At 47.7% G+C, this 26153-nt stretch overlaps 1 protein-coding gene across 1 annotated transcript; it reads right to left on the bottom strand.

Annotated features, from left to right (window-relative positions):
- Positions 1 to 979: 979 nt before the first annotated feature.
- Positions 980 to 25592, bottom strand: GMPS (guanine monophosphate synthase). Its single transcript, XM_051781263.1, has 16 exons — positions 25443 to 25592; positions 21125 to 21306; positions 16577 to 16691; positions 15615 to 15712; positions 14529 to 14632; positions 13252 to 13445; positions 12784 to 12949; positions 11152 to 11303; positions 10585 to 10758; positions 8928 to 9033; positions 7840 to 7955; positions 6833 to 6958; positions 5646 to 5761; positions 4153 to 4283; positions 2313 to 2485; positions 980 to 1523 (listed from the first exon to the last, which is right to left on the bottom strand). Exons 1-16 carry the CDS (start codon positions 25467 to 25469, stop codon positions 1422 to 1424), a joined length of 2082 nt encoding a protein of 693 aa, XP_051637223.1. The 5' UTR covers positions 25470 to 25592; the 3' UTR covers positions 980 to 1421.
- Positions 25593 to 26153: the final 561 nt, after the last annotated feature.

Here is a 26153-nt window from a genome sequence, read left to right as displayed (position 1 = left end):
AGCAGAAGTTAAACCTAATTTCCATAAATGTGTAGGCAGTGAATGTAAGAACAGGAAAATGTGTGCAACCAAAAATATAGAACAAACACTTCCAACATTATTCCAGTTCACAAATCCAGGCAAGGGGAGAGAGAAGTAGCTACAGCCATGAAATACTCCATGTTACTGAACAGTTTAAACCAAGTACTTTACCCCATAACACTATGGTGAACTTGCAGCTGAACAGAACAACTGCTTAAACCAGAAAACCAGGGATAAGAGGGATGAGCCTGGATACACATTCCAGTTCTCCCGGGGAGGTACCGGCAAGCACCCAGCAACCTGCTCAGGTCAGAATAGAACTGTTCCTGGCACAGGACATGCTCAGGATTCTCAGGTGGATGGAAATGGCTTTGCCTTAAACCATCAGAAAAACTCCACGTCCAAAGTATCCATCTCTCCAATTATTGCTTCACTACAAACAGCAGAACACGAGTGACAGGAGGATCTACACGGGTTGGGAAGTCAGCCCCGACCCCAGGGCTTCACACTAATGACTAGAATGACCTCACAGATCAAGCAAAGCACAATACATACCCAAAAAAACTCCTGTAAAAGCAAATGTGCAGAAAATAAACTGTCACCAAGTCCCAGGAAAGCACAGGGGGCAGCAGGAGCGGCGAGGGGGCAAACAGGGCTCTCAGATCCAGCAGCTCTGGTGCAACAGCTGTGCCAGCTGCACTCCCAGTGTGACACTTCTATCCATCCCCAGAGCACACAGGGATCCTGCCCTGCCTGCAGTTTGCCACGGGCACACACACAGGCAGTGTGTCAGCACACACTCACCTGCCGGGCCAGGACAGACACACGGACAGAGGGGATGGCAGGAGATTTCAGCCTTGCTCAACATTATTGCCATGGGCCAAGAGTCAAACAATATAGAACAAGTTAACAGTACACAACATACACAGTAACTGCACAACTTGACAGTGCCCACTACTCCATTTGGCAAAATATTTATTTATAATAAATCCGTCCGAAAGCAGTTGGTCACAAAGGATTCCTTTTACACGTTTAGGCTGGAACAATGCTTTTGGTAGAAGTAAATAAACTGTCTCTTTTTACACAGTGTACAAAAAACAAAGAGACACCGAAATGACAGTAAAACCCATGAGAACGGGGAGAACTGTAAGACAAAGGCAGAAGCAGGAGGGACCTGTGTGTGCCCGGCAGTGCTGCCACGGTTCTTTACCCGTACAATCCTCACCCCGCGGCGGGATCATCCCCAGCACAGCTCTGAACTGCAGGATTATGCTCCAGGAGAGGAATCTGATGCGATGTAGCAGCTCCAGTCACTCTTTCACAGTACTGCATGTCAACACTGGGAATGGTTTCTGATATGGTTTAGACTGCACACAGTACTTGGATAGAAAAAGAGTTAATTACTCCCACTCCGTAGTTCCTGGTGGCTTTGATGTCAAGTCATACATCACCCGAGAAATGCCAGGAATCTTCTTGATCTCTGCCACCATTTTCAACACAACCTGTTGTGGAGGGGAAAAAAAATATCAGAAAAAAAAGTGTGTGAAACAAAACTGAAGAAAATTATCTGAGAAAATTATCTTTTTTAAAGGAAAACTGCTCACACTGATCCTGTCAGACACAAAGGAGGAAGAGCCTCCTGCCATTAGCACATGGACACCAGTTAACAATCAGCTGAACCAACACCTCTGGCTCATGGTATCTGCAGGTACATTTGGGACTTGCTGACTTTTGGCACAGACTAAATCAGGCTGTGGATCACAAAACACGTCCCTCAAGGCAGCAGCTCTTCAGCTCCAGAGCTGTTTGTTACAGTTCAGCAGGAACACGCTCTGCTCTGTGTTACCAAAGTACCTGAAACTGGATATGGATAGTTTTCCAGAAAAAAGCACCTGAACCTGACTCCTAAATCCTTTTAGTGACCTAAAGAGCAAACAGGACACTGAGATGTTAAAGCCAGAAGTGTCAATCAAGGGCAATTCATGACGTAATTATTTCCAGTTACTAATGCAAAAATTAATTCCAAAATCCCAGGAATGGCTGGGTGTTCTTTTCTTTTCTCAGTGGCATTTTGGCTCAGCTCTGCTGGAAAGCCTTTTGTCACACCCATCTGCCAGCTCATTTTGTTAGTTTTCCCCAAACCACCACGATATTCTGGGTAAGGAATATTATGAAAGAGAAAAAACAGCAAGGAAGTCAAAGTCAAGGTAACCCAGAGAGAGAGAGGAAGGTGGAAACGAGCCCTCTGCAACACAAGCTCCCGGTGAAGAGGAGCCTGAAGGCCACGTTACCTCCTCTGGGACCTCGTTGCCAGGGGTGGCTGCGATGCCAGTCATGAAGTCACTGGTGATGAAGGGCCTGATGACCACAGACCTCTGGCAGGAGGGCTGCTTCTGCAGGGGGTCCCGGTCGAAGTGCAGCGGGGTCAGGATTATCGGCATCTGGCTGATTTTTCCGGCGTAACCTTCAGGGAAGGGTCGTGCAAAGGGCATTAATTTGGGTTGCAGACACCAGCTGGACAGAATCCCCACCTGGGCTTCAAATTGTACACCAGCAGCTGCATTTACACCTCGTGGGATCTTCTCCCTGCTGCTCTGGCACCACCACAGCTACTCAAATCAGCACTGGAGGCACTGGGGAGGCCCTGGCACAGGTTGCCCAGAGAAGCTGTGGCTGCCCCAGCCCTGGGAGTGTCCAAGGCCAGGTTGGACGGGGCTTGGAGTACCCTGGGATAGTGGAAGGTGTCCCTGCCCATGGCAGGGGGTGGGACTGGATGGGCTTTGAGGTCCCTCCCAACCCAAACCTTTCTATGATTCTATAAGTTGCCACTTGAGATGATCCTCAACCTTTGCAGGCATGCCCAAAAATCCCAGATAACCTCTGTCATCCCTGTAATTTGCTGTGAATCAACTGAAGATCCACTTTCCTTCCCACATAGCACAGCCATGGGGTTTTATCAACCCCAATATATCAAGCCCAATAAAGAGCCATTCACAAATATGCCTTTGAAATACTCTTTGAATAGTCTTTTTGAACAACTCAAGAGAAAGCTCTCCAGCATCCCCATGGCTGGTGGCTGACAGGTAACCCCAGACAATCATCTCTCACTTACTTCTTTCTAAATTATCTCCTTCTGAAGGCCAATACACAGATCCCTAATTTCCCTGTTTCAATGATCTAAAAGACTGATATGGAGGTGTGTTGCAGCTCACAGAGCTCAGGCTCCCCCCCTCTGCCAGCCCTGGCCTCAGCTGCTGGCACAAGGAGGTTTTTTCACTAAATCAGAACTCCAGTCTTATTTTTAGGAGAGATTCATTCACACAAAGCCAAGTGTCACCAAAAGTTAGCAAGACACAGCCACAGTTTTACCAACACAACCAACAGTGTTATCCACAGCCTTCTGAGGGTAATCTTGTACAAATCCTCTTCAGACTGCTCTGCAAACTGAACATGGATTCCCAAAAAGAGGTATCTGCTGTAACTTGATTTATACAAAATATAGGCAAGTCTGAGGCAGTGCTTCCCACACACATCACATCTCCAAAGGTGATTAAAAACATAAAACTGAACCTCAGAACTCTTCATTCCCAGACTGGTTGTGCACCATTCCCAGGGAACTGAACACTCCCTGGGAGTGCAGGGTTCGGGTTGACAAACACAGCTTTCACTTCAAGTTAAGGAACAGGAAAGCACCACAGGCAGGCAGGAGCATCAGCACCATTGGAAACTTGGTATTTGGGCTCCCTTCTTACCACAAAAAAACCACTGTTTAAAAACTCTGCCAAGTTTCTTTACTTCAGGTAAATCCTGAGGACTGAGATCAGCAGAGGGAAGGAACTTTGCTGACTTCCAGTTGGCTGACAGTACTTTTTGCACAAGTTTGCAGTGCAGTGAAGCACCACAGCACCACATGGCACGTCAGAGGTAAGCCTCAGTTCCCCAAAATCCCCTACAATTAATTCCTGTCCTTTAGCTATCAGCTTCTACAACTTTCACAAGAGCCTGCCATCCCCTTAGTTGACCACCTTCTGTGCAGGTATTTGGGAAGGTTATAGATTTTGACAGTACCCCTGTAACTATTCCCACTAGGTTTGCAGGGACCTGACCCATGGGATAAGGTGGAGCACCTACCAGACTCCCTGAGAATGTTGTGAGCCTCAAAGTCAGCTTGACGTAAAGTGCTGAGGACTCCTGTGGTCAGGAAAGTGGGGGTGACATCTGTGGGGGGCTCTTTGACCGGGGGGCCAAACACATACACAACTCTGCAACAGATGGGGGGGGGGAAAAACACATTTTACATTCACAGAATAAAACAAATTGCCTCCAGACTGCATCCTTAGTGTCACAGTGAGAAAACAGAACGAGGAAGCAGCATATTTTATTTTGCTTACAGTTTCTAACAGGAACCCAGCAAAACCCCCATTAAATACTAAACCTTGTTGTCAATGAAGAGCTGTGTGTTCAGCACAGGGCACTAACACTGCAATTTATAAATCTGCATAATTACATCTGTGATAAAATATCTTCTGAATTCAAAGCAGCCACATCAGCTTTCCCCTGTTCCCCTCCCTGCAGAGCCCAGAGCAGTGTGACATGTCTGAGTGCCTCACACACGGACCTACCAGGACACACCAGTTATTTGACTTTGTGCATACAAACCAAGAATACTTGTCTAAAATCCAAAGCAGAAAAATATGCAAGTTCAGACCGTGTATTTTTGTTTGCAACACAAAGCCTGCAAGCACAGCTGGGCAGCAGACCAACTATTCCAGTGCCCTCCTGGCTGCCAGTCTCCCTGTCCCTGCAAACAGCAGCAGAGTCTGCAAACACCCCCTGGGAGAGCACAGCCCCCAGAGCTGGGGGAGGCTCAGGGGGGCACCATGGAACCCAGAAGAGCCCAAAGAAGTCAGCAATGCTGTGAAGCCAGCACACACTGAAACTGCACAGGCAATCCTGATTTATACCCTTCTTTTGTCCCCTCTGCATTTAATTTAACCAATTATCTTGCAATTCCAGGGCTCACCTTCCAGGATAATAGCTCTGTCAGTAGGTGTCACTTCTGTGAGAAAATTAAGGTTTGCTATAAGCAATTAGAAGCAGTTTCACCAGAAATCCCCCAGCCAGGCAAGGAGGATGTGATTCTCCAGAGTTGATTTAATGTCTAAGCAACGTCAGCTGCTGGGAAAAGTTATGGAATCAAGTAGGTAGAAAATGTATCCTCACAGAGAGCTCAATTAAGATCAAACTGCCCAGCTTTGGAGCTCTCCTTGTGCCATTAGAACTGACATCCCCATGTAAATCCCTTTTTGACACACAGCAAAACCAGACTGCAGGACAGCACAGCTCATCAGCAGGCTGGAGCCTTGCAGAAGAGATTTGCATAAGTTATATTGGATGTTGTCTAATCAAGTGCTCTGAAAAATGAGGAGGTAGGCTGGTAGGCTATCAGTTTCTTTTCAAGCTAGAAATAAATCTGTATTTTGATTTGTTGTATATTTATAACCTCTGTATGATACCCTGGCCCAACACATAAAAAATTGTACCCTACAGAGGAAAATGTTTGTACATGCTAAACTTCCATACATTAACTAGCTCATTAGAAATAAAGATAATTAGATCCTTACCTGTTTATGTTGTGGCACATGCGTGGGATGAGCCTGGCAAGAAACATCAGGGACTCCCAGTGTGGAGCATCTTTGCTGGAGATGCCACAGACGTAGCTGTAGGAGCGACAGTCACCCTGCAAGGCACAAACAGCAATGACTGGATGGCAACTGGGCTGCCAAAATCACAAGACTTTTCCCTTCACCCTGCAGGTGACAGGGGCCATATTTTGGGCCAAGTTTCAGCAGACACCAAGTTGGTGAAATCAGTGTGGTGGGAGATGCTGAGGGGACGAGGAAACACAGAGCAAGATAACAGAGCTAACAGTGTATAAAAGGAAAAGTTCAGACTTAGAAAACATATATATATATAAAGATATACATGTATAAAGGGAAAGATTCAGACTGGGGAGACTCATCTACAGCGACCAGAGAAGAGGGATTGATTGCATGTTGGCATTTTTGTGACAGAGTGTAGAAATCTGATGACACTGCAGCTTCAAACACTAACCAAAGCTGACTGCAGAGAGCCACAGAAGCCACACACAACACTAAGCAGTGATAATAAAACATATGTAATTCAATACTGATACTGCAGAGAAAGGTTCTTTACAGCTGTGACTGCTCAGTAAAGAAATCCTCCAAGTTATTGCACACAATTCCACGGGAATGCCAGCTCAGCACTTGGTTTGGATTTCTGTCCCCAGAGGAGGGAAAAGGGAGGTAACACTGGTGCTGCACAGATCCCAGTGTTCCCTGCACTGCTCCAGGTCCTTGCCAGGATTAGTGCAATTCAAAAAAGCACAGGAAGGGGCAAATGTAGGAAGGAGAGATTTTTAACCAACATAGTCTGAGACTCCTGAGTCTTATTGGGGACAACAGATGACAGTAGAGGTCAGTGGGGCTGGGAATGTTGTGAAGAAACTGCCTGTGAGTGACCAGGAACTGCCTGTGAGTGACCAGCATCACTGAACTCGGATAATACCCTCAAATCCAAGCCCTGGCACTTGCCTGAGTGTCCCTTCAGGCATCCTGACACCTCTGCACTGCCCCAGCACTGACAAAGCTCTCACAGCCATTTGGAGTTTATCTCCTTGACTCGAGCTCTTTATTCCCACATCTCAAGGCAGCAATTATGATGTTTCTCCCCAGCCTGCCATCCCAGCAGGAAAGAGCTCCCAGACCATCCCTGGAATGCCTCCCTTTACCTGCACTCCCACAGTTTTGATTGGTAGCAAGAAGGCATTCAGTGAATGTAGGCTTGTAATCTGCATCAGCTTCTCCTGGTCTTCTTCACTTGTACACGCCTTGACCCTTTGCAGTAAAGTGTGTGGCTGTGCAAGGATGCAGAAAAATACATTTTAGTTAAATAAAGCTCCCAAGCCCTCAAACAGAATCTGCACAGTGCAAATAAAAATGTTATTGAAGTAGCTGTTTGCTTAAATTTAGTCTACATTTACCCCTTGGAACTATTTTAAAAAATACCTTTCATTTGACAATTAAATATTAGCAAAAGCACTTTTCTTTGATTAGTCTGTACTTTAAGCTGAGGCTCTCCAAGGCCACAGGGAAAGCTCTTTTTCCTGTGCTCACTCTTTCACAAAGCTGCCCTTTTCATTTCTGTGGCACTACAATGATTTTTAAAGGAAAAGCAGATGTAAATATTAACCCTTCAGGATTTACAAAAAGCTTTGGGAAGTTGTTTTGAACTTACACCTCAGAACAGGTCCCTGCTAAGGATGTAGAATTTAAACATCACCAATTAAAAACTCCAGGTTTTGGTTCAGGACACCCAGCAAGCACCAGTTCCTCACTCCTGCACTGTCATCTACACATTCACTGGTTGCTTGGGTGTGCAAGCCCAGAAAGTTACAATCATTTCAGGGAGGGAAGACCTTTTCCTAATACTGTGTGATTTGAGGTATCTCCAGAAACCTCATCTGCACAAAGTTTAACTACAACAAAACTTGTTTACTATCTGAAGGGTGTATAAACTTCCCCTTTCCAGAAACTGTTCAACACTTGCAGCAGTCATGGCAGTAAAATTCCACTGAATCGCTTCAAGTGAGTTGTACTGGGACTCATCATCCCTTACAGAGCACAAAGTAGTCATTTGGACCTTTTAGCAGTTTAAACCTCACTGCAGGCCACTACAGAACAATCCCACTACTTCTGTGCACATTAAAATTCACAGTTCTCTGTGAAGTTCTCTGACCTTCTTCACACTCGCAGAAAAATCCGCAACTATTTTCAGGATGTTGTTTGTCTCTGGGAAGTCTTTGCACACATAAGGTTCTTCAGCACAGATCACTCTGATTGCCAGACCAGGACCTGCAAAGCAGCATTGGAAAAACATCATACTGAATAACAGGAAGCTGATTTTCACCCAGAAACGTGGAGCAGTGGGTCAGTGCCTGAGTACAGTGTATTTTGCTCTTGTACCTGCACTTCAATTGTCTTAACACCCTGCAAGACAAAAAAACCCACCCCCCACACATTTTATTCCAGAAGGACATTCCTGTTCAGGACATTTAAGCATCAATTTACATTTAAGCATTGACTGCCTACACCTTGAACGTGCTGGTGGTGCAGTGGAGCAGTCTGTGGTGATGAACTGCTGGCTGGAAACCCAAAATGAACAGGAACCTCCTCCCTCCCTTTGCTGGGCAACTGAGAACTCTGGGTATAACACACAGAGGAGTCTCCACTGCTTTTAAAGACCCCTGAGGGCTGTTTGACCTTTTAGCTACTTAATATAAGAGTGCAATGTGCTGGAAAAGGCAGGTCCTTGCCTTGCCTGGGATGGTGCTGCATTAGCACAGCCCCTGTGCTCAAACACACGGGCAGAGAAACATCCCCTCTGGGAAGGACTCGGCTGTGTTATCCACTCGATATTTCCTGGTGGAGAACTCGTGTTAGTCTCCAGGCTTTCATTTTCAAAGCAGCAAATGCCCCCTGGAAAGGCAGAGCCAGGCCATTACTCCAGGTAGGATGGGCACGTGGCAGCTCAGGCAGTGGCCACTGCACTTACTGGGAATCCCTGCTTGGCTGCTACAGCTGAAAAGGAGCAAATGCAGCTCAGGGCAAATTCAGTTACAACACGTTTGCTTTTATTAAGTATATTTATTAAGCTGCTCTCAAATCTTTTCCTGAAAGAAGATCCTGCTAAAATAAAAACCTAAATTGATCTTTTCTGTGTTTAGAGATCAGTTTTATACTCCACCACACTGCAGTTAGGCATCTGCTGAACAACACTGGTGTGATCCACAGCCCTGCACTAACAGCACAGACCAGCTCCCATACCTGGGAAGGGGTGCCTGGAAACCAGCTCTTCAGGAAGGCCAAGCTCTCTTCCCAGCACTCTCACTTCATCTTTGTGAAAGTCTTTCAGTGGTTCTATTACTTTGCCCTTAAAAGCAAAAACAAAAAAAAAGGCAATTTACACTCCAGCTCACAAGTTCAAACAAAAAGCCTCAAGTGTTTAGGTTATGGCAATCACACTGGCCTGCTCCTCACAGCATCAGTGCCAAGGATTCCATAAACACTGGAAACAAATCCCATGTCAGTGTGGGCTTTGGAAAAGAGCTGCAGGACAGAGGGGGAGACAAGGAAGTTTCAGCTTGTGCCAGAAGTATCCCTGGCTCCAGACACAGCTGTAAGGTCAAACTGGTTCTGTCTGTGGAAATTCAAACCTTCCCTGTCTCTGCTGGATGTTCAAACCGACCCAAAAGCCTTGGAAACTCGTTCTGCAGTGCTGGATATTAGAAGTGTGGGTCATTAGGAGTTCTCTCCTGTGGGTGAGACTCACTGATGAGTGAGCACCTTCCACCAGGGCTGTGATGGGCTGGTGCTTTCTTAGACTATTTTGTAACACAGTTAGAGAACTAATGCCAGAAAAAGCAAATTAGGGCACTCTCCTACATTTGCTTCACATGCTGATACTTAAGAGCTGTGCACAGGAAAGGTGTTTAAAAAGCTTTTCTGGACTTCAGACTAAACAGACCAACTGGGAATAGCACCAAAGGGACAGGACTTGGGCTGCCTGTCTTCAGACAGTTCAACCTCTTGTGTTCCCATCATCTCCAAGCTCCTGGTTGTCAGCCACAGATGTCCCCTTTGGGCCATTTCAGAAAGATCCTGGGGTTCCTAAATTGCTAACTGGCAAAGACAGTGTGTGCCATCAGCGTGCTGCTGGCAGATCTCTGAACAGGTTACCACAAATGTGAGGCAGCAGCTGCATAGGAACAAAAAGAACTCACCCCTGGAGGTACCTGCAGGAACCATCCCTACATTCCAACCCATTTAAACATGTTTTTCTCATTCCCTCTCTCTCTTGAGAACACTTTGCTTGAATGTTACAAGAGGTTCAAGATAAGGAGAATTTTGTTCTTCTCTCTCAGCAGGAGTTGATTATCTTTTTCTAAGCACTTTTTTAAAAGCACTGTCATTGCTCTTGCCTGAACCTATCATGAGCCAGGTCTGGAATATCAGTACCTAAAGATTACTCGTTGACTTGTGTCCAGAACGAGAGACAACAGAAGGAAAAAGTGACCCGTTACACCACAAATTCCAGTTAAACCAGTTGCCCGAGAAGCCTAAACTGCTCTGCTGCTGAAGGCACTGGTGCTGCCCTGCTTCCTCACCACACAGGGCTTTGTTTGAGAGGGAAGAGTGAGGAAACAGCTTTTGGGTTGCAGCTGAGAACATCACTGTTCACACTGCATGAACCCCCTTCAACCCTCTGATACCGGATACCCTTCCGGGTATCCAGTGCTGGGCGACACCCAAAAATCTGGACTACTCTGGGAATGTAGCAACTAGGAAAAAAGTGTAATAAATTGCAGTATACTACAAGAGAATCTCAAGGGCCTCGTCAGAGCAGGGTCCCATCAGTGCAGGACAGTCCCAGCAGCACAGCAGAGAGTGTTCAGCCTGTGACACTGAGCCCCCTGTCCGGTACCTCCTCCCGCAGCTTCCGGATCAGCTCCGTGTCGTTGTGGTGGGTTTTGATCACCTCAGCTTTGCCACTGGCCACGAGGGAGGCGCTTTCAATGAGGTCAGGTCTGAGGGTGCCCTGGGCCAGAAAAACCTCTTCGGGTTTCAGGTTCATTTCTCCAATAACCTCGTTGGCAATCTGTAGGATGGGGAGAAAATAAAGCAAAGAGCTGCAGTCCACTTTTGGCTGTCCAAGGTCTGAAGAAGATAATGGATTGCCTGGCCAATGATACTGAGCTGGAACAGTACAAACAATCGGGAGGACTAATTATGACACTCTCCTACTGCTGAAATAGTCCTATAACCCCTTATTTTGTTGCACAGAAAATAGAAAAAATACCTCCAGACTACAGGAACATCAGTGCCTGCTCAATATTCTCCCTCAAACCTACCAGTGGCTCCTTAGGTCATCCACACACTACACAAGAGCACTGATGGCACTGACCAAACAGTCTGACAGGAAAGGTGTATCCAGAAATCACGTTATTTTAAAAAAAAATAAAAATCAACCAAATAAAAAATAAAACATTACCTTAACAAAGGTGTCACCAATGATTTTTCTTTTTTCCTCAGGACTTGTGGTCATATTTAAGGTCTTGCTAATTCTCTTCCGTGGAGTTCTGTCCTCATCTGAGATGGGCAGAGTTGTTGTACCATTATAGAAGGAATGAGCTGCATTCACCACTGCAGGAAATCACAGGGATTTTTGACAGAGTCAGTAAAGGTTTGTGGGCAAAGTTGCAAAAAAAAAAAAAAAAAAAAAAGTTTTTTGCTGCTTTAAAAAAAGGAAAATAAAAATCATACCAGTCCTTTGACTATTGACTGCATTAAATAGGGCTGTTCAACACCTCAAGAATTAGTTGTAACAAAAGCCTTTTATTTCTCTTATTAACCTGTTATTTTTTCATATTGTGACTGAAAGCTCAGTTGTTGCTTCCCCTCTTAGATTATAATTTACTTGCTTTAAATGGTTTACAGGACAGTGTTTCCCCAAGGCCTTTCTGCAACCAAAATTAAATGATGCACTATTTATTCATGCTACATTATGCCTCTTAATTTAGAGAGGCTCTCAACCCAGAGATCAGCTGGGAGGCTCCCTGGCATCTTTTACCAGCACTGAACTCCCTGACCTACAGAAGGAGCACTTGCAGCAAAGGGATTCCCTCAATTTGTTCCCCTGGCTGCCTGCCAGAGCCCAGGTTTATTGCTCCACAGACTGCAAGAATAAGACATAGATTTTCCACTAAAAAAAGAAAAAAGTAAAAATAATAGAATAAAGCTCAGACTTTGCTGCACTATTTGAGGGGCAGGCAGTGGAAAGCATTGCTCACCTAGTGCCACAATTCCTGGCCAAAACACAGGAGGATCCCTTGACAACACGCTCTGCACCAGAACAGGCAGCTCTTTCTCATTAAATTACTCAGCCAGGCAGTGTAAAGCAGCTCTGGCTGTTTGCACAAAATTTGCCTTCTCTGACCTCCTCACACTTGAGGGAAAAAAACCCCTCTGAACCTTCTCATTGTCCACGTCAAGGCACTTTCTGCTCACTCATAATGAACTGCTTCATAGAACCACAGAATCATTGAGGTTGGAAAAGACCTCCAAGATCACTGAGTCCAACCTGTGACCAATCACCACCTTGTTCTCAACAAGCTACTCCAAACCCAACCAAAATTTAAAAGCAAGGAAAAATGCCCTGAAAAAGTAATTCTGGCTATAATAGCATTCAATCACTCAAATGAGCTCTCAGTTTACAAAGAAAGAGATCCAGGACAAGAAATAAAGCCCCAAGTGTTAACCAGGATACTGGTAAAAATGGAAATCCAGGGACTTTTGCAGCAGCTGAACAGGGTCTGTCACCCATCAGCAGAGAAGTGACTGAGGCACAAACCCACTGCTCTGCTGTGCCCCAACTGCAGGTCCCAGATCTGAACTACTCCAGAGATGGGGCAGCTCACTGTGCACTCCAGTCAAATAAATTAAGGCTTAACATCTCAGGTTTGAATTTTGGCAACAGGCCCAGGCGGCTCCAAAGGACCAACCTGGCTTTGGCAGGCAAGGTCTGGGAAGAGCAGCTCGATAAACCCAGAGCACTGAATGCAGCTCTGAGGGAGAACAGCCAGGCTGCTGGCGGTGCCGGGCACACTGAGCAGAGCTGAGGTACCTTTGACTTGGATGCCCAGCTTTTTGAGGGCCTCCTCCACGGACTGGCTCTCCCTCTTGCGCATGAAGCCGTTGTCGATGTGCACGGCGATGACCTGCTCGCGGTTCAGGGCCCGGTTCAGCAGGGCTGTGCACACTGTGGAGTCCACCCCGCCACTGAGCAGCACCTGGGCGGGAGGGAAAACAGGGAAAAAGGGAATAAAACCCCCAAATGTGAGCAGTCTGTGGGGAAAGTGTCAGCACACGACTCAGACACGGTCGGGAGGGCGAGAACAGAGCGCTGACCTGCAGCCAGTGACTTGGAAGGGAACAAGAAGCCAAACAACACATCGGCCCAACTGTGCAATTTTTTCTAAAACCTGGGTAATGTACGACCCAAATCGTGACAATTCTGCGTTTTCCAAATTAATCTGGACAACTATCAGTGCTTCTGCAAATAAATCTTTCGGCTTGGAGCCAAGGCACTCACCAGGACCTTGGAGGAGCCCACTCTGTCCTTGATGTCCTGGATGCACTGCAGCTCCCTGTTCTCCACCGTGAAGGTGCCGCTGCAGCCCGCAATGTCATACAGAAAATTCTTCAGGATCATCTTCCCGTTCACTGTGAGGCTCACCTCGGGGTGGAACTGTGCTCCATACAGCTTTTTGGACTCGTTTGCTATGCCTTCATTGGTGCAAGGAAATGAGTGTGACAAAACAGAAATAAATGAGTAAATTGGCAGTGAATGCACACCCAAGTCAAGCAGGTACTGGCAGTGTATACAGTGATTTATTCTGCCACCTTTTGGCACAAGTCACCAGTGAAAACTAAAGATTCTCACTAAGATTAGGAACAAAGGTACTCTTATATATCTAAACACACAGTCCCTCAGAAACCAAGGAAAACACTGAGACATCCCAGGAAAATCCCTGTGAAAACAGGAATAAATCATATTACTTTTTCCCCTCATGTGATACCTCATCCAACCCTGCAGACAAGCCACACCGACCCAGCTGCATCCCAGTGTCCCTGTCTGATTTAGGAGCTTAATCTTCAGCCTTTTCATCTTTTCAATGAAAGATTTTAAATAAACCAGATGAATAAATTGTGAGATCTTACTAAATGCTCAGCACATTTAAGATCTCTCCAGGGCTCCCATCTCCAAGGAAAGAGGCTCCAGAGGGGGTTCTTTGGGACTCAATAATTCCAGTGACTTTCAAACCCCAAATTCTAAGGTCCTACATTTTTCTGTGACAATCTGTGTGCAATGTTAAAACCCTGCTTTCAGTACCTACATTATTCTTGCTCACTTGAACATTCATGCAATATTAAATAACAAGTTAATCAAGCTTTAATAATTAATTAAACAGCGTTTGACTTGTACTATTACAGTGCAGAACCCAAACCCCACTCACACTGCACACCACAGCACGTCTCCATCACCCCTGCCCTAAGGGCACAAGATATTTTATCCCAGAGAGAAACAACACATGCACACTTTAGAATAACATAAACTCTAGAAAATAATGTTAACTCTTACTTAAACCACATTTCAATCAGGGTCACTCCTTTTGAAGACTATTTCTTTATTACCACGACAGCACAACATGCAAACACACACAAGGAATTGTTAAAAACAATTCCCTTGTTTGGCAATTAAATAACAAAGGAGACTACTTTGTTCCCATTTGGTTCTAACTTCTGTCTGCCATTATTGTTGCCTTTAACCAACGTTACCAGAAGACAATTTCAGGAGAAAATGAATACCTGCTATAATGTTCCCAGACTGTGCCACCACCTTGAATCCATCGGCTACTTTATCCACACTATCGCCGTGAGTGAGGAGCACAAGCTCTTCCTTCTGAAGGCCCCTAAACAAAGATTAAAAACTAGAATCAACTCCAGAAAGAACAAAGAAGTAACTCCCTGCCTTTCCAAGAGGAGTCCTGAGGGACCACAAGAAAAGCTCATCTTGTTTGACCAGGACATTTGAAATATGTGCAGGATTTCCCTCCCAGGAACAGCCATTTCCAGCTCCAAGGTGTCTCCCTTGGAAGCTGCAGAAGTTCTTGTACACTATACCTCTCATGCAAGAGGGAATTCACCTTAATTCTGAAGGGTTTGGGTTTTTTTCCTTATAAACATCCCAATATTGAAGTATTCCCTCTTGGACACGTGGAGCCATCTGGAGTCAATCAGGATCCCGGGAGTCCTGCTTTTTATTTCAACAAAGTGAACTTTTCTTCTTCAAAACTACGTGTTTTCAGGACAATTTGGGCACCCTCAGGCAAGGTATGAAGTTCTGTAGGAGCCCAGCAGAGGAAAGTTATTAAAACTGGAATACCAGGTATAAGTGAACTGTCAGACTTTTACAAGGAACTTGAGAGGCACCGACAAACTACCAAGAAATCTAATTCTGGCTTTATAAAAACGTCACAAAGCAATTTCAAAGGAAGGTGGAAAGTGAATGGTTTGGGATTTTCTATGACCTTTCCAGAACTGGATGGGTGCCAACCAATACAAAAGCACTGCACAGCAGGAGACAAGAGCTTAACACAAATATTCCCAGGTCATGGTACATTTTACAGGGTCTCAATGAAGACTTTCTACTTTGAAATAAAGGGGTTACACAACATTCCCCTCTGTATTTCTTGAAAACATTTGCCTGAGTATTTGTTTCAATGAGTAACCTGCTTACTTGTTACCACACTTGTAAAAGTTTTATTAGAAAGTATCAGCTAAACATTGATGCAATTTCACTATTTTCTTTAAAATAACGTTCCTTTCATCCACACACCCTTTCCCAGACTGGTATATCCAGTATTGCTTTGGTAATTGAAAATGCCTCTGCACCTGAAGAGTGAACATGTGTTATCCAGGGTAATGCTGAACACCCCATCTTCTCTCACACTCTTCTTGTGCACTGTGCCTCCAAACACCTTATTCATCATCTGGAAAACAAAAATACTCCATGAGAAAGCACCCCTCAATCTGGTATCACTTTATACTCAGCCTTCATCTAATCCAGCCCCTTTCTCCTTGGGAGTGTTTCCTTGCTCAGCTTGGATGTGCAGACCACTGCAGGACCACCAGTGAGTCCACAGGGAAATAAGTGGGGCTGTTTCTTTTTTGGGGGGTGGGGGGAGTGTAAAACACTCTTAAGAACAATGCTAAAACATTCCATGCTTGAAACACTAATTCCCTTGTTTCCATGAGGGTTCATTTTTCAATGCCAACCGGGCAGAATCAATTAGTGACCGACAGGTTATATTTGCTATGACTAAAAAAGGGCAGTGTGGAACTCAAAACAAAACTATTTATGCTATTGATCAAGGAATGGTTTGGGTTGGGAGGTACCTTAAGGCTCATCTCATTCCATGCCATGGGCAGGGACACCTTCCACTGTCCTGGGTTGCTCCAGCCTGGCCTTGGACACTTCCAGGGATGGGGCAGACACAACTTCTCTGGGCAACCTGTGCCAGGGCCCCCCCACCCTCAAAGGGAAGGATTCCTTTCCAATCTCTAATCCAAACCTGCCCTCCTTCAGCTTAAAGCCTTTATACAAGAAGGCAGAGCCAAGAGATGAACACACACCCTCCGTTTAACAATTAAAAGTATCTCAGTTGGGACTTTAGAAGCATCCTGCCCAAGTGGCACTGCCTCTGTTAGAAAAGCAGATCCTTTAGCACTTCACCTTCAGTTAATAACAGAATAAGGCCCAGAAGATGGTTCTGGACAAACAGATATAATGGGGTTGGACTCGATCTCAGAGATCTTTTCCAGCCTTAAGGGTTCTGTGATTATCCCAACAGTACCTGCATTCCATAGCAGATTCCAAGCACTGGTTTTCCTATTGTAAAGATGGCTGGGTCAAACCATGGTGCATCTTCTGCATACACAGAGTTTGGTCCTCCAGATATGATGATAGCTCTGCAGAGAAAACAAAGAAAACATTAACTCAAATATGTTGTTTACTTGAAACCTCTTCACTTGCTTCAAACATTGATGTTGTCTCATACCACTCTTCCAACTTTATACATTATAATATATATTTTAACACAGATACCCTAACATGTAGCTCTGCTATGCTATAGCTGTCACACCCACCAGCTTACTAGGGAGGTATTTCCTCAGTTTAAACAAAGTCAAATATAAACCATCTTAAAAAGTGCCTGGATTTTAAATTCCTCATAGCCAAGCATCAGCAAGATGGTTGGGACAAAGCAGAGTATTAGCATGAAAAGATATATATATATATATATAAATACTTAATGAAGTCTGTGACATCTGGAGGGGAGCTGCAGTCAAAAAACACATTCCCAAATTTCTAAGTCTGCTGAGAAAATGTCCCTTGCTCCATTCTGATTATGCAGAGGTGGCATTAGCAACAGGTTGTGCATTACAAGTCCAACACAGGCCAGTGTGTACAGTTTGGAGTTAATACTTCACACCGTAAAAGAAAATCAAATCCTTTCAAAGGGGAAGAGAGAGTTTTCACAAACACAATGATTTGCAAGATCCTGAACTGCAGAGGCACCAGTTGGGCAACACTTTTGGCCTCAGCCCGGGATCGAGCAGGGCTGGACCAGACCTTGGACTCACAGACTGTTTATTTCAAGAGAACATCAAACTCGTTATTCAGAGCCAGAAATGCAAAACCAAACAAGAGAGAGGTTGCATAAATGGGATTAAATGTGTCTAATAAAGCTTTCTTCCAGCATTAGTTAGAGTCTGTCATGCAAGCACTGACAAAACCCAGTGTCTCTGGTTCTGAGCAGCAGGAACAGGCACTGTGCTCACAACACCTGCACCACCAACAGACACAGGCCTGGAGGAACCAGCCCATGGACCCACACAGCCCCCTGCTCCCCCTGGCACAGGGGGGATCTCCTGCAGCCACACAGCCCCCTGCTCCCCCTGGCACAGGGGGGATCTCCCTGCAGCCCAGTTCCCTCTCCCCAGCACAGGCTCCTCGTTCCAGGCAGGAGAGGGATGGAGCTGGAAGAGGCAGCATTTATTTCTCTGCATGCTGGGACCTCCAGGTGAGCTCTGGAACAAGGACACAGCTGACACAGGGACAGGTTTACACTGACCTATCCTGACAACCCGTGCTGTACATGCACAGGCACTTCTGCTCAAGCTGGAGACATGATGGATTCCCTAAACTCCAACACTGGGAGGAAAAGCCTGAACACCCTCCATGTCTAGTGGTATTGCTGCTTCCAGTAACTCCATTTTCAGAAGCATTTGCTTCTGAATAGGACACTATTCTAAATAGGACACTATTTAATATTAACTAGACCCAGAGAATATCCTGAGTTGGTTCCAGTGCCCAACCACCCTCTGGGGGAAGAACCTTGGCCTAACATCCAACCTAAACCTCCCCTGACAGAGCTCCAGCTGTTCCCTGGGGTTCTAAGAAGGAATTAGAGGAATACAGCCACACCTAAAAACTGAACATTCTTATGAGAAGTCAAAATAGTTATACACTGTTGTACTCAAAAAGTAGAGTCTTCAAAAATCTGTTTTTTTTCCGTACCAACTAAAATCTCCCAGGATACAGAAAGGTTATGCAATATATCCAAGTATTAAAGAAAGAAATTATGACCCTGGGGGGAGACAGGAACCTGCATCTTCTCAACTGTCCAGGAGAAGTTAAAACCAGCACAGGATGCAGACCCTGAGTGTTTTACTGCAGTACCATGTAATTCCATGCATATCTTCCTGCCTTGGTATGAATATGCCTTTTTCTGGTTCACCCTAAGCCACTTCCAAAACAACCCGAGCCAGCTCTGAAAGCCCATTTGCAATGGATTAAAGGCACATCAGCAACCACATAAAAATACCAAGAGTAAAATGTGTGCATTGATACCCCAACCTCAGGACTCCTGCCAGAGGTCAGTGCCAGAATCCAGACTAAAACCACTGAGCCTGTGGCACTTCCCAGCCCAGCACCAGGATCCTGTGGAAAATGCTCCTGTTCATGTCACACTTAGCTGACACCTGTCACTGGAGAATGTTCTGACACTGTGGCAATTGAGGAGCTTTTCAAACACATGTGAACACACTTTAGCAGAACTCTTGCTGCCCGTGTCAAACCTCAGCACAGCCCAAAGAGCAGCTCCTCGGCCTGTTCAGAGCACGAGCTGCAACCTGGGACCCTGACAATGCCCAGGGCACGTGGAACATGCATCAGAACCTTGCAGTGAAACAAAAAGCTCACTTTTTCAGTGGTCACTGCATGAAGGCACCTGACATCTGGCACTGGTGTTTGCTGACTGACTCTGTGGACACAAAGTCATCGACCAGCCTGGGCCCTGATAACCTGAACCCACCACCCAACCCTGGGGAGTGACCTTCTCAACAAAGAGGTGCTGCCACATTTCAGAGAGCAATTATTTGGAATGGCAAGTCCCACAGTTCTAATCATAGAACCTGAAGAACCTTCAACTGCTAAAGGCAGGAGGGAGAAGCTCTTCCCAGCACAAACCTGCACCAGCACAGGTCTGAGACAACACCACCAGTGCTGTGACTCACTCCTCAAATCCAACACGCAGGAAGTGCAGGAATTCTTTCAAACCAGTTATTAAGTACTTCCATCTTTTAAAGCCTTGACCATTGGAGAATTATAAGCAAGATCTGACAAGAAAAGCTGTTTTTCAGAACGTTTCTGAAAGAAATCCTTGGCACAAAAGCTGCCTGATAGATCCAGCAGTTCCTGGGTTTTCTGTTCTGTGTTTTCAAGAGAGATCAATAAGTTCCTACTTGACTTACTAAAATATACTGTTTACTGGTTCACTAATTATCATTGATTGGAAAAATGCAGTTCTGCAGCAAAGCACTGCCTTATCTGTTGTCAGGCACAACCAAAAAGCACACGTGCACCATATGTCTGGATTGTACCAAACTGACAAGGAAGGTCTTGGGTGGTTTGTGGACTTCGGGGTATTTATTCTCCCCACACAGAAGAGATGCACATCCTAGAAAGCCTAATAAAACGTGACAAATAAATGTACAAAATACTAATTAATTGTGAGGCCTTTCTTTTTGTTGTTGCAAACAACAAGGGGCAGTTTCAGTTAGTTTATTTTTTTCAGTTGCTTCCCAGAAACAGTCTGGCATGATCTACCACAATGTCTTCAGTATCCGAGTAAGTTAGTTTAAGTTAAAAAAAATAAATTAAATAAGAAGATAATTTTTAGAAACACACAAGACTTGTTTTCTTGATTAAATAAGAAAAACATTTTTAGAAACACACAAGACTTGCTTTCTTGATTAAATAAGGAAATCATTTTTAGAACCACACAAGACTTGTATTCTTGATTAACAGCCACCACAGTTTAACAGGCAAAACAGCAAGACCACCTCGATTTTTGCAGATACATATTTAAAAACACAACCTCTTAAATTACACCTGGAAACCAAAACGATTAAAATGGCATTAAGGCATCGAGAAGCAAATACACAAAATTTCTGTCGCTGCACGAGCGTCCCCAGGAAATCTCAGGTGGGCAAGCCCAGGTGGAATCAGCAACAACACTCAGTTAAAGGTGTTGCAGGGGAACACCCGGGCAGTGAGCACGGGAGGGGAAGGAGGGACGGAGGGGGGGGCTCGGGGACAGCAGGGAGGAGAAGGAGGGTTGGGGCAAGATGGGAGGGGAAGGAGGGAGGGAACAAGGGGTTTGGGGACAGGAGGGGAAGGGAAGGGAGCAGGGGACTCAGGGGCAGGAGGGGAGGTGGCAGGGGGCTCAGGGCAGGAGGGGAGGGGAGGTGGCAGGGGTTTCAGGGGCAGGAGGGAGGGAACAAGGGGCTTGGGGACAGGAGGGGAAGGGAAGGGAGCAGGGGACTCAGGGGCAGGAGGGGAGGTGGCAGGGGGCTCAGGGCAGGAGGGGAGGGGAGGTGGCAGGGGGCTCAGGGGCAGGAGGGGAGGGGAGGTGGCAGGGGGCTCAGGGGCAGGAGGGGAGGGGAGGTGGCAGGGGGCTCAGGGGCAGGAGGGGAGGTGGTAGGGGGCTCAGGGGCAGGAGGGGAGGTGGCAGGGGGCTCGGGGGTAGGAGGGGAGGTGGCAGGGGGCTCGGGGGTAGGAGGGAGGGGAGGTGGTAGGGGGCTCAGGGCAGGAGGGGAGGTGGTAGGGGGCTCAGGGCAGGAGGGGAGGTGGTAGGGGGCTCAGGGCAGGAGGGGAGGTGGCAGGGGGCTCAGGGGCAGGAGGGGAGGTGGCAGGGGGCTCAGGGCAGGAGGGAGGGGAGGTGGCAGGGGGCTCAGGGCAGGAGGGAGGGGAGGTGGCAGGGGGCTCAGGGCAGGAGGGGAGGTGGCAGGGGGCTCAGGGGCAGGAGGGGAGGTGGCAGGGGGCTCAGGGCAGGCCGTACCGGAATCCCTGCTCCCGGATGGCGAAGGCGGGCGTCTCCAGCGGGAAGATCTCGGACTGGACGAAGAGCTCCCGGACGCGCCGGTCGATGACCTTCCCGTACTGCGCCCCCGCGTCCAGGATCACCACGGCCCCCTCGTAGTGGTGCTGCCCATCCTTGAGCTCTCCCCCGGCGTTCTCGGGCTGTGAACGGCACCCACGGCAGCTTCCGTCAGCTTCCCAACCCGGAAAGGTTGGAAAAGGCCGTGGTGATCATCAAGTCCAACCACCAGCCCAACACCACCACCACCACGTTCACCTTAAACCTCATCCATCCCCAAGTGCCACATCCACACGTTTCTCGAACACTTCCAGGGATGGCGACGGCACCGCCGCCCCGGGCAGCCTGTGCCAGCGCTTTACAACCCTTCCCACAAAGAAATTTCTCCTAATATCCAATCCAGACCTCCCCTGGCTTCACAGTGACACGCCACAGACCGCAGACTAAGCCAGACCTCTTCAACAACCAACATCTGCAAAGCTTTGCTAATTAGCTTATGCTAATTCATGATTAAAATGATAAAGGCTAGCCAAGAAACTTCTAAATGAAAAAAATCCTCGAGTTTATGAGGACCGTGAGATGCACTGGCACAGCACATCCCTCCCAAACAGCCACACAAACACGACATCCCCATCCCCCAAACCAAACAGGGCACAAATTAGGGAAGAAAAATGCTAATACGCTAATGAAGGCAGGGCTTTCCATAAATAAGAGCTCATATGCTCTGTTCACCATCTGCAGCCACTGCAGCTTTTTCTGTTTCCAGTTCCACATAAACCCCAGCACAGCCCATGGTAAGTAAGAGCATGTGCCTTTTTCTCAGGCAAACCAGCTCAAAGTCAGAAGGAAAATGTTTTTCCCCATCATAGGCTGAACTTTCACTTGACATTACCTCCTGGGGAGGATAAAAAAGGAGAAATTGAGAACAAATGTCACTGCTAAATCATTTTTAAAGAAGTCTGCATTCAAGCAGATTGCACATCAGAACAAAGCACTGGTTCTCTCTGAGTCCATCATGTCTGAATTGGCTGGCCAACTCCAAATCTGAAAGAGGGCTAAAAAGCACAAGAAGTTTCTTTTTAAAAAAAAAAAAAAAAAAAGTGAAAAGAGGCCGCTATTCCATGGAAGTGTCCTTACTGGGGGATCTTCAAGGAAGAATGAACACAACCACGCTCTAAGACACCAAGAAATTCATGCAGAAAAAAAATTTGCTGCTTGAAGAAATTACTCTGGGGTGTTTTTCTCTTAACTTAAAGCTCACACTGCTTCCTGGCCAATGCAGTTTGATGAAGGAAAGACTGGGAAGGGTTTTACCTGGGAAAAACTGCCTCCAAGCACATCTTGGAGCTTCATCTCAAGTTTTAACGGCAGCATGTTGAGTTGTTCTGCATGTTTCTACCATGCAGCAGAACCTCCAACCCAGGACTCACCAGTTTTCCCACCACAGGCATTTCCACCTGGGTCAGGGAATCACCCCCACCTCAACCACAGGTCACCCCAGAGAGCACCACCCTGCTGGGACACATCTCCCAACAAACACACAGCACAGGCTGCTCTGAGCTTTAGTGCTCAGCTACAAGACATCTCAGGTAACTGTCCTCAGACCAGCCCAGGAAGGCAAACATGCTCAAAACTTCCAAAGTTTACAGTCAGTGGAAGAGGTTTTATCTTAATTAAAGGACATGAACAGGAAAAAAAATAATGCTAAACCCCTCAAATGCCTAAATCCCATTTACAATCAGATCCTCAGTTTCTGTCCTTTAGCTCGTGGCTGAGTGTGCCTGACAGGGAGCTCTGGATGACTTTTAGTCTTGGGTTACACACCAAAAAGGGCATGTGTTGGAGGAGAACAGACTTCAGCAGCATGGCCCCTTCAAACCCCCAGTCAGATGGAGAGAGGTCAGAGCTGTCCTCCCTTCCAGTGGATGGGAGGAAATCACTTTTACAGTGATTCTGGGCATTTTCACCTCGCAATTTCTAAACCAGAAGTTTGCAAAAATGACCAACACCCTCCTTCTTTCCTGAGCCCTCCTTGGGGCAAAACACCATTTCCTTGCAGTTTTTATTTAAAGTCTTTAATTGTTTCAGAGCAGTAGGTTCAGACAAGCAGAACTGTAAGGAGGTTCAGGTCTGAAGAGAGCCCAAAAGCAACTCTGCCATAAATCACAGGGAAGAAGAGGAAGGTGGAAAGTCAGCACAGGGTCTGGCTTCACTTATTCAGAGGCACAATTCCAACGCTGGGGATTTTGAACCCAAATTTAACAAGGGAAACTTCATTTAATAAAATCCAAAAGGGAACAGATGCTGCTAACGTGCAGCCAACATGGCAGTTGAGCCTTGTACACCACACGTCTGCCAGGAGAGAGATTAAGAGGACACCAGACAGCCCAGCTCCTGCAGGGACGGGGCTTACGGAGCCAGCACCTCTTCCTACTGGGGGCTGGCCAGTCTCTAATAAAAGCTCTTTTTCCCCTCAGTAGAGGGATAACTAGAGTTCCTTGTCTTCTGGTCTATTCTCACAAAAATCTGGAAAACTTGCTATTTTTGGGACCTTCTGTGGAAGCTGCTCTGACAGCTGTCGAGGGGCAGGGGCACCGTGCTGATGCCCTGAGAGTGGGACTGAAACCAGGACGGAACTGGTGCACACCAAGAGAAAAAGGGGTGGGGAAAGCCTGTATTGAGCTAATTCAAATCTCAAGGCACCCTGAAAACCACAGCCCTCTGTCTCACAGACCCGAAATGTGGCACCCAGGTCCTTCCTCCCTCATCTCAGCTCTACCCTCCCCATCATCGTTGGAAGACAAAAATCTTCCAACATCGCTGGGTTTTTTTGGGTCAAAACCAAGTAATTCTGAGTTCTGTGATGAGCTGTGGTAGGAGACCTGCCACCAGGCTTACACTACCTGCTGAGGACACCACAAATCTTCTTCCTCACGTACCTACCTTCTTAGCACTTGAAACCAAGTCTGCAGGTTCCTAACAGCCCACTTGTGCAGAACCAGGGAGGTTTTTGGCATTTCACACACCCACATGCTCGCAGGATGCTCATTAATGCAATTTATAAACCACATTACCATACAGAACAGTCACATTCCGGGGTGCCAAGGAGCAGCAGAGCCCAGTCTGCAGCAGTGGCTCCTCTGTCCAAGCCATCAGCCCTGAGCTTTCGCCCACACCAATAACTCAGGACAAGCCTAAACCAGGAGCCTTGAACTCGCGCTTTCAAGCCAGCACAGGTTTTACAAGAGTTTAATTGCTTCCCTGTGGTATTAAAATTAAGCAGGTCTAAGAACACTCACTCATATTTCAAAGTATAACAGGACAGTAACTCCCTCCAACTCAGGCCATCCCCAAGACCAAGACAAGAGCCCCCAGCCCATTATGTGAGGGAAGCTTTAACAGATAGAAGCATCATGCATGTGTCCACGGGCTGCTGAGACCCAACCCTCATGGAAACCACTGTCATTTTCTCCATCATCTGTGTTTCCTGTGAGAGCACAGGTTGTGGAGGATGAGCCATGAGCTCCACATCCCTGGGAGGGAGCAGCCCCAGACAGGAGAGCAGGTTGTGTCCTTGGCTGGGGAAAAGCGCGTCTGCAAACTCAAGCAGAGACCAACCGAGCACGCAAAAACCCCCTCCAGAATCACAGTCTTCTTGCAAACTAGATAAAGGGCCCAGAACCAGGGAGAAGAGGAGCCCCCAGGAGCAGCCCCGGCTGCATGCACGGCTAGGGAAATAAGTGACAGAAAACTTACGCAGGGACCAAGTGAGCGCCCTAAGAACTGAGCGCCCAAAAACCCTCTCAGGGTCGCGTTTTCGAGCAAAGCCCAGAAGGAGGGTTTTAACGCCGCCACAGAAGCGGCTCCAGGCAGCTCGCAAGGGCTCGGCTCAGAAGTTGAATTACCAACAAAAGCTCTGATTTCCCAAAGGCTCACGAGTCACCCCTGCCCATGCAGGAGCCACCAGGACACGCGTCCCCTCCATCCCCTCCGCCCCCCAGTCCTGCCGGATTAAAACCGAACCCAAAGCTGGGGAACGAGGGGTCCGTCCCAGCCGGGCGCTGCCGCCCTGGGGTGCCACAGAGCCCTGACTGGGGGTAATTCATTAATTAAACCGGGGGGTGCACCATCCCCAAACCCCACCGCGCCCGGGCCGCGCCACCCCGGGCCGCGGGGGCCCCTCCAGCGCCATGTGTGGGAGCCGCGCCCGGGGCACAAATCCCCCCCCCCCCTCCCTTTACCCTCCCTTCCCTTTCCCTTCCCTTCCCCTCGCCCTGACCTTGGTGTCCCCGTTGCACAGGGCCATGGGGGCGGCGGGGCAGCGCCAAGGAAAAGGCCGCTCGGAGCCGCGGCCGCCGCGCCGCGATGAGCTAATGCCGCCCGCGGGAGGGACGAGGAGGAGGAGGAGGAGAAGAAGGAGGAGCCGCCCCGGCAGCGCCGCGCCGGCGGAAGGGGAGGAGCGGTGGCAGGGTCAGGGGAGCGGGGATAAGGCCGGGATGGGAGCGGGGACAAGGGGCCGGGGGCGCGGGGGCGCGGCGGGGGCAGAGGCGGGATGGGGCCGGACGGCCCCATCCCGCCTCTGCCCCCGCCGCGCCCCCGCGCCCCCGGCCCCGTGATGGGTCAGGCTGGAAGCGACCAAGTGCTTCGACTGAGGAGATATGCCCGGTCACTGCACAGCCCCTCAAATCTCTTTGTCGGCTTTGCTGGCCCCGCTCCAGGAGCTCCACGTCCCTCCTGCGCTGAGGAGCTCAGAGCTGGGCTCAGCCCTGCAGATGTGCCTCCCCAGGGCTGAGCAGAAGGGCAGGATCCCCTCCCTGACCTGCTGTCGATGCTCTTCCCGATGCCCCCACCCAGGATCCCCCTGGACCCCCCAGGGTTTCCTGCTGGGCAGGGACAGCTCGATAACCCCCCGCGGGCTGCCGGGCTCGGCCGGGGGGAGTGGGGCAGAACCCCAACCACGACCCCGATCCCATCCCTATCCCGTTCCCGA

The sequence above is a fragment of the Manacus candei genome, unplaced genomic scaffold (genome assembly GCF_025592945.1).
Source record: "Manacus candei isolate 608988 ecotype Guabito, Panama unplaced genomic scaffold, ASM2559294v1 h1tg000015l, whole genome shotgun sequence".
Classification (NCBI taxonomy): Eukaryota; Metazoa; Chordata; class Aves; order Passeriformes; family Pipridae; genus Manacus; species Manacus candei.
Note: the sequence above shows the minus strand (reverse complement) of the source record. Positions and strands in the feature narration are given on the sequence as shown.